The sequence below is a fragment of the Fulmarus glacialis genome, unplaced genomic scaffold (genome assembly GCF_000690835.1).
Source record: "Fulmarus glacialis isolate BGI_N327 unplaced genomic scaffold, ASM69083v1 scaffold969, whole genome shotgun sequence".
In the NCBI taxonomy this organism is placed as follows: domain Eukaryota; kingdom Metazoa; phylum Chordata; class Aves; order Procellariiformes; family Procellariidae; genus Fulmarus; species Fulmarus glacialis.
In genome coordinates, this window is record NW_009233752.1 from 92,944 (window position 1) to 108,401 (window position 15,458).

The 15,458-nt window shown below is 38.9% G+C and overlaps 1 protein-coding gene across 1 annotated transcript in view; it reads right to left on the reverse strand.

Moving 5' to 3' along the window:
• LOC104082325 (E3 ubiquitin-protein ligase PDZRN3-like) overlaps positions 1-13,399 on the reverse strand; it is a 32,277-nt gene extending 18,878 nt beyond the window's left edge. Inside the window, 1 exon segment of the mRNA XM_009585414.1 lies at positions 13,331-13,399. Within this exon segment, the coding sequence (XP_009583709.1) occupies positions 13,331-13,399 (69 nt within the window).
• Between the last annotated feature and the right edge of the window lie 2,059 nt (positions 13,400-15,458).

Below are 15,458 nucleotides of genomic sequence, written 5' to 3' on the forward strand. Positions count from 1 at the left end.
AGCAGGAAACTTTTCATGTGAGCTGCTTTCTACATCTTTATGCTAAAAACTGGTAAAATCATGCAAAGGATAGCTTTCCAGTTTATTCCCCAATATTGTAATTAACTTGGATTACAGACAGTTTAGTACAGGCCTGCATTTTAGTTTAGGTTCCTTAGGACGTTTTATTTCTGCAAATCTGTGCACTGGCATCCTCTCTGTGCTTGCTTTTTTTTTTTTTTTTTTTTTTAAAATACTTCAAAGTCAGGCTGAGTAGGGAACAGGCGGTAGTTGGGCTGTATCATAAATTGTTACTACAGGAATTATTTCCAAGTAGTACCCTGACTATGTTTTCCACAAGCTAGTAATGCAGGACAAAAGAGAAGTGCTGTATAGCAAGGCAGAAGGACGTGAGACCAGATCGTAGAATTTGGGAGAAGAGCCAGCTAAATTTTAATCTAAAACCTCTCCTCCTGCAAAGGGGACCTTCTGGAGAAAAGGTTCGTGACTTTCTGGCATTTGGCTTTTGGTTGAGACTCAGCGTGTCGTAGGCTTGCCTGCTGCAGGCTGCCACTGCTGAGCTCCTTCTCTGGCAGCAGCCACAGCAGAACTGCTACCTGTGGGCTTTCACAAATGCCCATTCATCAGTGGCTTAACTGTAGATACCGGACAGTGAATCAGACTGTTGAGGAGCATGTGCTCATCTTGTTCTGCTTCATTTGGTACAAGGATAGCCCTGACAGAGGGGCAGGAGAAAACCTGGGGGCAGGGACATTAGAAGTGCTGTGAGTAATGGCATCAGGGCTGCTCTGCTAGAGCCTTTCATCTTGTATTGCTGGATCCAGGTCAGAACTGAGCATTTCACTGGGTGTTTGTATTCAACAGTCTCCACTTGGACACTTCAGAATACTAGGATTCTGCACAGCATGGTAAATAAATAACTCTAAAAGGGGATTTATATTTGATGTATATACAATTTTATATCATGGGTTTGATAAGATGGCAATGATTATAGCAAAATGAAAGCATAACTCACTGTACCATTATTATTATGGGTTTCTTAATGCACTACTAAAATATGGTTGGGGATTTTGTCTTTAAAAGTTAATAATTCTACGAAATACGGCAGCACCCACATCATATTAGGCAAACAATTCACATGATGAATGGTTTCAGGGTCAGTCTGTGGATTTCTTACAAGAGACTGATGCCTGAACTCAGACTGGGTGGAATCCTTTTAGCTCTGCAGGTTTCTGTTTGGATCGGCAGTCTTGGCCAATGTGGTGGACTGCTGACCTATTAGATGTGTTCAGAACTGCACTAACAAAATAAAGAGTTAATGGGTTGCACAGAGCTATCGCTGTTAACCATTTAGATTCTGAATGTAGAATGATGAAAGAATGTGCAATGATGCAAAAATATGCTTTAAAGTGATTTACAGCAGGGAAATTACACTGTCTGAACCTGGGCCCTTAAAAACCTGCAGGAACCGCCACATTATGTGGTAAATACCGAGCAGTGAATAGTTTGTATTTACTTTTCTTTTTTTTTTATTATTTACTATTCCAGCACATCATTAATATCATTTTCAGTTGAAAGGATATGAGGATGGGAATGCTCCAATATTTGGATAATGAAAACTAGTAATTCTCAAGTCTGCTTATGTGTAACAGTGCTAAATTGCTTTTTTGTCTAGAAAAAGTAGCAGGTTTTGGTATATATATATATTTTTTTTTAGTAGCACAAAAATGATGCAGAAGAAAAATGATGATCTCAATGGCCTGATTTCTGGTATCTGTGTAGAATTAGTACTTGTAGCTAATCTTGAGTCCTTCCAAAACTTCAGCAAATAGAGGATATTAAGATGTTTAGTTTCTATGTGGAAAATTTGTCACAATTTACAAACAATTATTCCCAGTGGTTAAAAGCTAATAAATGTATCTGTACAGAAGTGGCTCTAAAATCATAGACTTTATTCCTAATGTTGCTGAATTGTGCTCAGCAAAATTCTTCCTTATAAATAGTTTCATCTGAAATAACACAGAAGGAAAAAAAAATCCATGCATATGAATGCTTCAGAAGACTGCCAAAACCTACAAATATGCATAATTTCTTAAGAACCTTACATGCTATGTGACAGAGACAATGGGATCTTTCACGGCAAAAAAGATGGATAAATTAACTTGTCTGAAATGTTGAAATGCTTAGCTTTTGGACCTTTTTTGCATTGGAAATATATTGAATATGGAGAAAGCTGTAGTTAAACTGAACTGAATGGACCTTGATGAAATTTGTGGTGGAGCCAGATAGTAGGCTTAGCAACTGCATGAGACACAGAGATAAATACTCTGAATTAAGACCATAGAGTAAATAAGGAAGTGATGCTTGATATTTTTTTTTAATATAAATTATGTAATGATTATGAAATAGAATAGTATTAATAGTATTTTAATTTATAGTAAGTAATTTATAGTGTAGGCTGTATGTTACATTCTTTTGCACAGAAGTAGGCTGCAGAGAGCATGCTACCTAAAATTTACATTGTAAAGGCAGCAAGAAATCTATAGATAAACATGGCATAATCCTGTCTGGGAGGTCAGTGGTCTCCTAGAAGTTTTCTTTTAATACTTGGAATGAAAATAAAATAGTTACTTGAGCTTGATTTGATACTCACTGAAGTCACTGCGAGTTTTGCCTTTGCAATGCCTTAGTTCAGGCTCTGACTGAAACGGAGATGAGTACAATAGCAAAGCAAGACGTTATGAAGCTGAGCATGCTGACAGAGTTCAATTGGCATGGCCAAACTCTGATAATGGAAAGGAAAATGCTGCCATGGTCAATTAAGGTAAAATGTGATGTATATTTGTAATTGAGAAAGAGAGAGATGATGCAACAAGGTGTAATAGGGGAGGCCATGACACAATCCAAATGGAGGGTCCCACCAAACAAATAAATGGAAATGATGTCTTAAACTCTCCTTTCAATCATGGGGCTTTCATTAATTCCTATTTCCAAGAACTACATGGTGAGAAAAATAAACAGGAATTGATAAAAAGAAAAAAAAAAAAGATGTCAATGTAAGCTGTATCTGGCTGAAAATGGAAGCAGCAGATGAACTTCACTGTTGAGCCCTAAACATCAGGTGAAACTGCTGAAGAACAGCCCATGACAGTTAGGAGATGTGAAAGGAACAAACGCAATGTGACTATACTTAAAGATCAAACTTCTATGAGCTGTGAAAAAGTCTGGAAAAGTTTAAGTGCTAGCTTGGAGATAAAAGAGTAAAAATGGGCAGTAGGCTCTTGCTGGGTGTAGTCTTGGTAAGACCCAAGGGCATTCTTGAGTCTGCTTTCAAATCTCTCTTGCTTTGGTAACTACTTGTTACGTAGTTTGTCAGCTGCAGCATACTACTATGTTCTAGAGTATAGGATGCTACAGTATACATGGCCACTAGAGAGGGAGAAAGAATGAATCAGTGATGGGTGAATCAACAGCAAGGAAAGGAAGAAAAACAGGAAAAAAACTCATTTCAGGCCAAATCTTCCTAAGGTCTGGAAGCTGGGAGCCCTCCAGCCCTCACGCTGCGAGGACACGGCTGGACCTCCTGTGCAAGTCAATGGGACTTGCAGCCATGACTGAGATCACAGAGTTGTACTCTGTTACTAGAAAACATGTTCTTATTTTTGTTTGAGGTATGAGGAAGATATTTTGACAAGATAGTACACAGTTGTGCTATTACATAAATGTCACTTTATGTATTAAGCTGCTGTTTAATTATTTAGCAAGGTAAGCTGTTTAAGCAAGGTAAGTTTTATTTTTCTGGGTGGGTAGAGAAGACTAATTGCCACTTTGTTGATGGCAGATATAAATTAGGAGCTTTCAGGTATATCAAAATGTGCCACTTATTTACATAGACAAAATTTCCTCCTGGTTACGACCAAGTCTTTCTCTTCCCTCTGAATACAGCGCCTATGGAAAACCCAGTATTTGTTCTTTCTCTTTTCCTGTGATAGCAGAATTTACACCCCTGGGTTATTTACAGAGGAAAGGCGTTCCTCAAACCGATTCCCAGTTTCCCACTTGCAGTCACAAGGCGGGGGCATGCACATCAGCCCCTTGGAGCCCTGCAGACCTGGAGAGGCGACGCAAGGGCAACAGGGCAGCGCTGTGCTAGAAAGAGGTTTGCAGAAGAGAATGAGGCCGGACACTCAATGAGTGTAGGTGAGGAGTTTTGCATTCAAGCATGTGCAAACTTCTTTTGCGGTAGTACAGATGAAATAACTCTGGACGTTGGCAGTGGTAGTTAATGGAAAGGTTGAGAAAGCCAGAAAATCCTTGTGTAAAGAGTTTACTGTGTGTAGTTATAATTATTTTGTACCTTATTTTTGCTTAAATAGTGTGTAACATTGGTTTTTGGGTCTTGGTGGTATACAACAGAAAGTAGAAATGTTTCTGTAAAAGAAAATTATTTTTCCATCCATCAAGTTAGACTGATTTGTATGGGTTTAATGTCATGAATGGTAAACATTTGTATGCATTGTACAGCTTGTTGGTTCTTCTATGCTTCACAAATGTCACAGAGAAAACTTTTTTGCTAAAGAATGAGTAAGCAGCTTTTCTTTGTAGAAATTAATGCAAATCCTTGGGAAGTGCACTATAAAAATGCTAGTTCCGTTAGACTACAGATGTCTGTGCTCCATTTAAAACGCTCTTTATGGTCTGATTCACTTCTTTAGCAAGTTCTTAAGAAGTCTGCATATTAAGAAAAAGCAGCAGAACTTTAAAGATTTTTATAGAAACTAGAGCAGCAAAAAGCCCATTTTCTAAACCCCCTTTTCCTTAGGAATTGGAGAAAGAAGGTTCAAAATATAGGTTAATTCTTCTTGCAGTTCCATCTAATCCCTCTTTTATTTCCCTCATATGGACAGTCTTTCTCTTTTTGAAAAAAACAGAATTATATTGTTTAGTAATAGACTGTTTCCATGTGTGTGCATTTCCCTTCTGCCTTGTGAGCCATCCATGACAAAATGGTTAAGACGAAAGAAAAATTCTTTACTTAAGAGTACAGAATACATTTGTGCTCTAAACCATTAACTTCCAAATGGAAAATCTTGGGAGAAAGACCCTTGAAATAAAGGAATTTTTATTCTGCTAGTAATTAGCACATTTACGTATTAACAATACAGCACCAGTACTGTATATAGCATACTAAAACGTGCCTGCTTTGGTGGGATTCTCAGGCTCTGCTCCCATGTATCACGACTCAAAATAAAACCACAGGGGAATTTTATCAGTTGCTTCAATGAAAACAGATTTAAAGTAATGCCTGGGCTTCTGAGACTCTTGTACTTTCTCTATAAACAAAGTTTACTTGGAGCCCTTTTTTCTTAAATATGCATTCATCATGTTAAATGACTTTATATCAGGGCAGAAACACTTTTTCGTATTTTGTCAGCATTAAAAAGGTGATCTTTTGTGTATCTTTTGTTCGTGGCTTAACAACCCTCGTCCATACAAAACACAGACAGAAGTTTACAGGCCCTCCCCTTCTAATGACTCTTTCTGCCATTTCAGGAGCATGACCCAGAGGGAGCCAATCAGTGATGAGTGAGGTACAATGACAGCCATAAATACTCATGAATTACTAATGACCAGAATTTAGCAAGTGCAATTACCCGCTTTCTCTCATTCTCTACATTTGCCCACGTACGGAACTGTCCCTCCAGTGTGGCACCTTGGGTTGCTTCTGCCGTGACGTTACATCGAAATGCTCTTTCCATGCTCTTCCTACGAGGCAAAACCTATGTCTATGTACTTGTCTAGTACAGCAAATTACAAAAAAATTCTTTTTATGAATGAGAACTTACTTTTTAAAAAGCTGTGTATCTCTAGATTTACATTTAAAATACAGAATCCTATAACAAGGGGGCCCTGTGCAGGCAGGTGTCGAACTCACTGATGTCCCCAGTTGTCTCTCCTCCTATCATTCCAGCACAACGTAATTGCAGTCAACAGAGGAGTTGCCATACTGATAATGTTTTATTAGATCATGTGATCACAAGTATAATACACAATGATAGTAAAAGATTAATCTGTTTAGTTGAGGATGTAATGTTACCTGGATTTAAGCTAAATTGGAGTAACATAAGAAACCTAATTCTTGTACTGAATCAGGCCAAAAGTCTCTGTAGACCAGTCACCTTTCTCCAACAGCGGCATACAGAGGGTGCTTTGAGGATGGTGTAGGAGTAAGACGTACTCAGAGGGAGCTTTCCCCTGCTATGCCTTTACAGCACCTACAGCTCCAATAGTTGACAATCTAGCAATATTTAAAACCATACCTCAATTAAAATCAGAGAAGTACAAGTTGGTATATAGATCAGGCCTTAAAATAATATGAATATTATTTTAGTAGCATATCAGACTACGCAAACACAGGACAATGGACAGAGCCTCCTCTGGAGAGCCTGCTCCAAGCAAAAAGACAAAAGGAGCATTGTACAGGCGAGAAGATGAAACACAAAACAAGTTAGTGATCTACCCGAGGTCACATGAGAGCACACCACAACCAAAACCTGAACACTGATCTCCAAGACACCGTGTTTAAGACCACTCCAATCCACTACATTCCCATTTCCTGCACTGTTGCTCATCACTTGTAGTTTTCGAGTCCATCCTCCCACTCCCCTCCTTTCTTCCACAAACATCTCAGTGATGTAAGACGGGGAAAGAGCAATTGTGCATAGCTCTGAAGATACCTGTTCTGAAGAGGGTTATTGAAGTTGCTGCCAAGAAAAGATGGAAAAAACCTCCCAGTGCTCCTATCTGGGAACCCAGCAGCAATGACAGATCCAAGTGGGTTTGTTAATAAGAGGGCCTGCTCCTGCAGTAGCTACCTGGTATCTGCAGAGGATGCTTTGTAATCTTGGGCCATCTGCCTCCAGAAGTAGAGCAGTGTTCTCAGCTGAAGAACATAACCTCAGAAGGTGTTGTGTAGGTGGAAGTCCCACCACCTCACTCTACCCTTCCAGTCCGTGCTGCTTGACCATGGCCCAGATAAAAACACCTTTATTTTCCTTTTCTTGGCTAAAATTGATGGCAGTTACACAGATACTGTCAGGGCAGGTACAGCTTCTGTTGTGCTCTGCAAGCAACTCTGCCAAATTTAAAAAGGCTTTATCAGCTATGATCTTGCAACATATGAATGTTCCCTTTCTCTAAAATGATGCTGTAGGAGCTAATTCAGTCAGTGTAAATGCACATGATCCATGAAAATGCATTAAACTAAATACGGTTTTAGTCTGATTGTACAACTGCTCTTTCTGTGAAGCATTTTATTTCTCAAGTGTTCCCAAGGAGATTGATGGTAGTGTTTGAAAAATGGAGTGCTACTGGACACAGCTAAGGTGGTGGCTCAGTGTAAAGCCAGAAGTTTCGGCAATTAGAAATGAAGAAATGCCCAGTTCCTGTGCCAGTGGACGACGCGTCCAATCCATGTCCACATGGTCCAACATGTCCAATGTCCAGAATTATCACTGGATTGACACAAGAAAACACTGCCATGATGCTTACCATTTTTCTTTTAGATGGTGGCCTCTGGCTTTTTGCCTAAAGATACACTGTATTAATAGGAAGGCTTCCTTCAATAGTCACTGTTTACAGTACCAAATATTGTAGACTTGTTTAAAATTTATGTATAATTTATATTATTTATTCTGTCACCCTCCTGTCAAATCCTTAACTGGCTACTGGGTTCAGGAGTGCTAGCTGGATCTGCCTGCATTTACCCACTGAGTCTCTGAAAGGAACAATCCCAACGTACGTGTAAATGTAGAGTTGTCCTGTCCTAGTGAAAGTGAAGCCTGACCTTTTGTTTCATTATTAATGAACACAACAAAACACATTTATTAAATCTGCACTTTTTCATTACTCCATATGTTTCCTTTTTTCCAGCCCATGTCTGACATGTGACAGTAAAGCACAGAGTGATTGTCCCTAGTGCCTTCTCCCTTGTGACTTCTTGCCACCTGCTTTATAGCATTAAACAGATGTGTAAGTGTAAAGCATTACAAAACTCATCTTCTCAATCATTTATCACTTTAAAAAAATTCCAAATAAAGCTATGCTATGGTTAAGCATTTTATCTGCTCAATGTAAAAAAGAAAAGCACTGTAGATTTTAGGAAGATTATGAAGCAGTAAGATATTTCAGGTGCACAGTAGGTCAAATTATCCATTTATATCACAGGTGACCATTAGGCATTTTGATTATTTCATATCACATCTTGTTTATGTTCTTTTAATGACCAAAATATTCCTCTAACATGCAATAAAGAGTATCTTCCAGAGAAATCCTAATAGAGGCATTGCATTATTCATCATCAAGTGAAGAGGAAAATTTCAATTGCCAGTTTCTGGTAAATGTCTAATTAGGAAAGGGGACTTCTGAGCCACAGACAGGCGCCACAATCATTAAAGGGCAGTTTTCTGAAGATTATGAGTCTCCAGTCTGTCAAGCAGAGTTTTTCTACAGCTGCACTAATTCAGCAGTAGAAAACCCTGTCTAGAACAAAGCCCTTGGAATTAACATCTTGTTTAAGCAAACACATGCCTACTCTGAAGTAAGTGTGATAGGTTCACAACTGTTATTGAGGTCAACTTTAATGGTAGTGAAGTGACAGAATATAACTTCAACAGTATTCTTAATTTCAGCTGCAGCACAGACAGTGTACATACAGAGTATTAGAAGCCATACAGTGTATTTCAAGTAGACCAGTTTACTATAATTGGCACAACGGTTCGGTCCTAACATGGCAAACTACTGAAATGTAGACCAACTAATTCTCTGGCTGCCCAATTAAATTTGAGAGTGTGAAAAGCCTACGTACAGAGGCAATTATTTTTGTTTCCCAAATCTTACAGTTTTGATTAGAGATTTCTTTTTTTTTTTTTTTTAACCTTAATGTTTATTTTGGCAAGCTTCATTCTGGACCTGATTTAGGATAACATCATTGCTCAGTAGGTTTAAGTCTAGTTAGACTGTTTCCTTGAATCAGGCTTTCTTAATGGCTGATTACTTTAGTCTAATTTTTGCAAGTCCAAACATGTGAATGGAATTTTAATGGCAAAGGGAACCATATCAGTGATGAGCTCAGTGCAGCTGGTTTGTGTGTGAGTTCTGCTGAAGGAATAGTCTCCTTGCAAGTGATGCTGCTGGAAGTTGCCAATGAAATACAGTGTCGGTTAGTTCCTCATCACTACCGTCTCCTCATTAGCACAGCAATTTTGTATGCTGTGTGCTTATATAACCTTGGCCGCGTCATATCTTAGTGTAGTTGAAAAGACAAATCCAGCTTGCCTACTATTGTTTTTACCAAGGCTGTCATTTTTACTTGTCTCGGAGATGTGCCAGGCCAAGAGCATGTGAAATGGGGCTTTCAAGTTACTAGAACACTAAAAGATCATTACATCAACTGTTTATTTATATACGAACTTTAGTATTTGTGAAAGGTGCCAGCTCAACAATCATAGAGGCAGAAATCTTCTGACCTCGGATCATCTGAAGCAAGGGCAGTGGCAACGTGAGCTTGTTTCCTGCCAGTGTTTCTATCCTTATTCTGGAGGGACAGCCTGGAGGAAGGGGTTAGTCTCCATACTCACTTATCGCATGATTTCTCAGCTGGAAGTGCCAGTTTTGATGGGTTGTTTTTATGATATCTTTCCACCATGAGAATTGGATGAACTCCATCATCTTGAATCCCAAGGAACAGCTTTGAGCATTGCCCATCCAGTTTAGAGTCATCTGTGATTTAAAACTCTGTGTTCTTATCCTTGGAAATATTAAGTGTCTGTTTAGTATATGATTTCACTGCGTGCTTCCCTCCCAAACTGCGTGTAAACATGCACTTAGAGTGAAATAGGTACTCAGAAAGTTTCTTACACTGAAGTCCTAATCTTCTTCTATTTTACAAACTCAAAAGCTCTATCTCGGATGACTCGTTCTTCTGTAAGTTTCCTTCAATAGAGATTACTTGGTAGTCCCCCAGGAATTTTCCTACAAAGGGAAAAGCCCTTATTTCTCTTATTGTTTGTGTAGGAGCTGATGATACTGAGGAAAGCAAACTGGAAAACTGGTCTAAAACACTCTTCCAATTTTCTGTTTTTCTTTCTTCCCCCTTCTCCCTTCATTTTCACAACCTTTAAAATCTTCTAAAAAAAATTTCCATTTAACTAGAAACCCCAAATCTTATAGCATATAATTACTTCATTTCATATGCTGTATACAACCGGGAAGTAAACCTCAGGATACATCTAAGATGTTATATGCATCATGTTGCTGCTACAGCACGCTTATCATCACTGATACTGTTCTGTATCAAGATTTCAAGCTGCCACAGTCCCCTTTGTATTTGTAATACAAAGCATTGATATGCAGAGCTACTATAGACTTTAATGATGAGGTGTCTTAATTTGGTTTTTATTATGTGATTAAAGGTACAATAAGGTATGTGTTCAGCAAGAGGGAAGACCATTGTTCTGCATCATTAAGCCCACAGCGGCCCAAAAAGAAATCGTAGGCAGTGTGCCAAAGCCCTTAATGAAGAGGATCTCTTTGAATTATCTATGGATGAGGAAGGGATAAAGCCTGAGCTCTGGTATATTTGATCCTCTTTGTGCTCTCTGTTATGAGGACTTACGGAGCCAGACGTACCGGACCTTCTGGAATTGTAATTTATTGAAGCATTAATTTCCCAGCCACACTAAAGCTCTTGGCCTAATAGAGAAAGTGCAGTTATGTACTATTATTAATTCTTGCAAGTGTTTTCTGAATTCCTACATCTCAGAGTCATGAACTTTTAAAAAATACGACTAAAGGGATTTATATGTAACAATGCTCAGTATTTCCTAAGACCAAGTTATGCAAATTTTGTCGAACTCAGACTTTAAAAAAAGCTTTTTTTAGTTTTCTTAGAAATGGCAATGTCATCTTATCACATGATATTAGGGTTACATGGATGATACAAAATAAAACCACTATAAGAGGTATTTGTTACTGCTAGCATATTTGGAAACTTTTGTCTTTTATATGGTGTTATTTTAAATGAAAATGATACTTCCTCTCCCTCACTGTTAAATTTTAAGTGATTGCTTTTATGTATAGGTTACATAAGGATGTATTTTTATAGTTACAATGACATTTAATTATCTGGATGTACTCCCTAAGCTATAGAATTCCCTCCCACCTATCTTGTGAAGCAAAGAAATCAAAGTAGTACCCTGTTAAAATAATTTTGCATGATAATTTATATTCTGGAATAATCAGGGATTACAGTCTTAAATAATTCAGGTTTTACTATGTTAGAAATTCCAGTTTTATAGGATTACATGCACCTCTCACTTCTGTGGGAAGCTGAGGGTATTCCAACCATGTTTCCCCAAAGGACTTCCACGCTTAGAGTTAATCACGGGTGCTGTGCACTGTGCTCCACACATTGCTGAAACGGGGTTGCAGCACTTTGCAGGTTGATTTCTAAATCCAAACTACTGCCAGAGATCTGCACCTGCAGCCAGCACCAGATAGTTTAGTCATCTCGGATATCAGCGGGACTGTTCCTGTGACTGATTTTAAGGACATGTATTTAAAGAATGTTGTCCTGCATCTGTTAGGAGATGTCAGTAATTTGTAAAGGCTCTCTGCCACCTTCATTTCACAATAAAAAATGTGCAAGCTTCCTAAACAATCAAAATGTTCATAATTTGTTGCTTAGTTTCTTCTGGTTGTTGCACTTCTGAATGTGATTCGCTGATAGCCCTCAAACCCAGGCTGTGTGAAAACTTGGCACCTTGGGGGACAGGTAAGTATTACCACAGCCACTGCTTGATCTGAACGGAGGATTTGCACAAACAATACCTGGTAGCAGGTCTGCTGTTGCAGGCAGCATCTGAAACTAGTTCTCGGTACAGAGTAATGTCTGAGAAATGCGATTACCTTTCTCTAAAATTCTTCTCACCATCACATGCATAGCAGCGTAGCAAGTGGAAGTGAGTTAGTATAAATAGAAATGACAGTAAACATGTCTTCCTATTTGCTGTCACAAGTTTTCTTTCTTCCACAAAGCGTCAGTGCCCTTTGGGTGAGTGAACGCAAATTAGATCAAAACTGTGTGTTCAAAATTTAATCGCTTCCCCACTAGCATAACGTATAAACCACATATTTTATTCACTTTGTTGTCCGTGACATCGGTATCTGTGTTCGGATGCAGGTGGTAGCGCAGCGAAGACACAGGATTTCTTTCACTCCCCTGCACCGCTGAGCAATTCCCTCTGCCGGCGAGCGCAGCACACAACAGCGCTGGGAAATGTCAACCAGCCCGACGCTCCTGTGACTGGGGGTAATTGTCACTTATTCTAAACCGCCTTAGGAACGGCGAGGTGGTACAGTACAGCTTGAAGGATCTGGGTAGTTTCTGTTTATCTGGAGTGTTTGTACAGACAACCCACTTCACGTTTTCAGAGGTTAACCGTAAGTTTTCTGCCTATGATTATTTCAAAAGAGATCAGTCGGAGTACGTCCCTAAACACCTCGCCACTGCTTTACATGGTTCCATCATGCTATTTTGGTTCAAATCATACTTCAGATGTGACAGAGTAAGACATTTCAGAGAGGGAGATAGTACAGACAGAAGGAAAAACAGAAACATAGGAAACAACATTTTTGTAATAGATGTTAGTGTGTTATCACACTTTTAGAAAACTTGTCACATCTTTGATATGAATAATTTGACATAGAAGGATCCATAAAGTAGTAGTTTTGATCTGCTGTCAATTCTAACTATTTATTAGCTGGTATTTCTACATGCAGAAGTGCATGAGGTGCAGAAACTACAACAACTGGACATAAATTTATATTGGCAGGAACAGGCACTTAAAGACTTGGACTGAGCACTGAATGAATGCATTGCACAGAAAGAAGTGTCTGTATGGACTTGTAAACAGATACAAAACCTTCCTTGCATGTCTTTCCCAACTTGTTCAAAGAGTGTGCAACCAAGCTATGACCCTTGTCAAGAAATTTTGCCTAAATACATACTGGAGTCCTATTTTGTGATGTAAAGTTTTCTAAAAAGTTTGATATATAATAGCATGCATTTAAATATTTGATGTTCTGCAAGTGTGAATGGGAAGGTACATCATAAAAACATAATCATTATCGTACACATCAAATAAGGCAAACCCCCTTTCATTTCCACTTGTATAAGCAGTTTTTTGGTATTCTATCTTCCCTGTCATTAACAGTGGTCACAAGCCTAAAAGAGAACATTTGCTTTTAGAAATGAAATCTAATTCTTTACCTGACAAACTTCATACAGTAACTTGTACTGTTCTTCTTGCTTCTGTAGAGTGCACAAACTGCATCCCATGTTTAAATAAGTGGCAGAAATAATCTTCCTTATTCACCAGAGCAGCCACAGAAATCTCTGATAACGAGCATGCATGCAGGTATCCTTGAAACCCCTAGGTGGGTCAGCCGGACCGAAACAGTTCACAGTGGCAGGGCACAGGGTGCTGCAGAGCAACGGTGCTCTGCTCGTTTGTGCTCTCCCTCCTTCCCTGGCAGTACACAGCACTCCCTCTGCCGCTCCGCTCCGGCTGCGGCACTGTGCTCCGATGCACACACTATATACTGCTACTCATGCATATTAATCAGCTCTCATTGACTATTCATAACAGACAGTGATACAGAAGCTATAATTGCCAGCTATGACAGCCGAAATTTCTCTAATTAACAGGCAAGTGCTTCAGTAGCAGGCGTAATAAAAGACACTAACAATTTTGTAAACCATTTTGTAGCAATTACAAATAAACATGACTACATTTTACTGTGGTCCCTCAGGATAATTCTTAACGTATTCAAGCAGGCTAGAAGTGCAGTTTAAATGTAAGCCACAACGAAATGAATGTAATGGTACAAAACTCGGCATCGGCTGTGGCAAAGTTGAATATGCTTAGTAGCACTTATTTTTCTCTCATACTGTGGTGCCATCTGAGAGCCTCGGTTTTATAGTAGGAGATGACTGAACCAGGCATTTAACATCTCTATCACTGAAAGCCTACGTGCAGCCTTAGGACCTGGCTACAAAGCAAAAGAAATATATGGGAATGTATGTGGATTTAGAAAAAAAAAAAAAGGGTGCTTTGGATTAATATTTCTAGATTAGTTTTAGATTAATATTTATACCAAGTGAAAAATGGCCATATATGCTACTGACTCTCATTGTATTTCAAGAGTGTAAATGACAGGTTTACATATTATTTGTTATGTTAAAAATATAAACTTTACCAGATTATGGAAAGATATACAATAAAATAAGTATGGCATTTATGACCATTCAGTATTTGAGTGCCTAGATCCACACTGAACCTGTGCCACAGATGGAAAGGATAAAACATCAGTGAACTGCCCAATGAACTAGAAAAGTACTCATAAGTTATAAGCTTTATGGATATTTTCCAGTCTGTAGGAAACACACTACCTTGTGTTATGAGTTTGGATTGACCATGCTGTTTCCGATTGTTTAAGCATTCAGAAAGTGTGCATTTTTACAATCCTTATTTCAATTCATTCTGCTATAAAGAAGAGAAGACGACAGAGTAACTAAGAATGAGACCAAGAGTATAATTCTGATACAGGCGTCGCACGGCAGAGGGGCCTGCATCTCGTGCCGCGGTTCTCTAACTGGTTTCTGACTATTGACTTAGCAAGTTTCTGTAGATGGCAATGGAAATGTTGTGCAAGGACCATCTGCAGCTTTTATGTCCAAACTCGGTACGTAGGTATTTTGTAGGATACTCAGCTATTGCTACAATTGTACTAACTCACAATTTGCATTAAAATGATCAGCTACTGAAATGCCGTTCATGTTGTCCATATGTTTTAGTACTAAACTTCAGTAAATAGCGACTGTGACAAGAAGGGGGTCCCTTAACTCTGAGACTATGTTTTGGTAGCAAAATCTACCTACTTAGAGGAAAAGAAAGAAAGGAGACCTCTTCAAAACCCTGCCAAACATCTGAAAGCAGACGGGGATTCCATCCCTGTGCTGTGACTGCGATGTTTCCCTGATGAGATTACTGCTGCAATGGTGGTAGAACTTGCAAGGTTAGAGCAAGGCAGAGGTAGCCTGGATCTCGCTGCTGGCCCTCTAAGCTGAAGAATGATTTGGGCTATCCCTGGTTAGATATGCCAACCACGTCCTATGGGCTTTTCCAAAGTTGGTTGACAGCCAGTGGCTGTGGATCTCGAACAACTGGAAAGTTCTTGCATGAGGGGAACTAGTGTTCCCTGAAAGCAGAGATGATGATGGTGATAAGTGAATTAAGTAAAAAAAAAAAAAAAAAAAGACCCTAGTGAAATTGTAAAAAAAATTTATTGCTTTGATTAGATAATTTTTGGTTAAGTAATTTGATTAAGCAACTTAA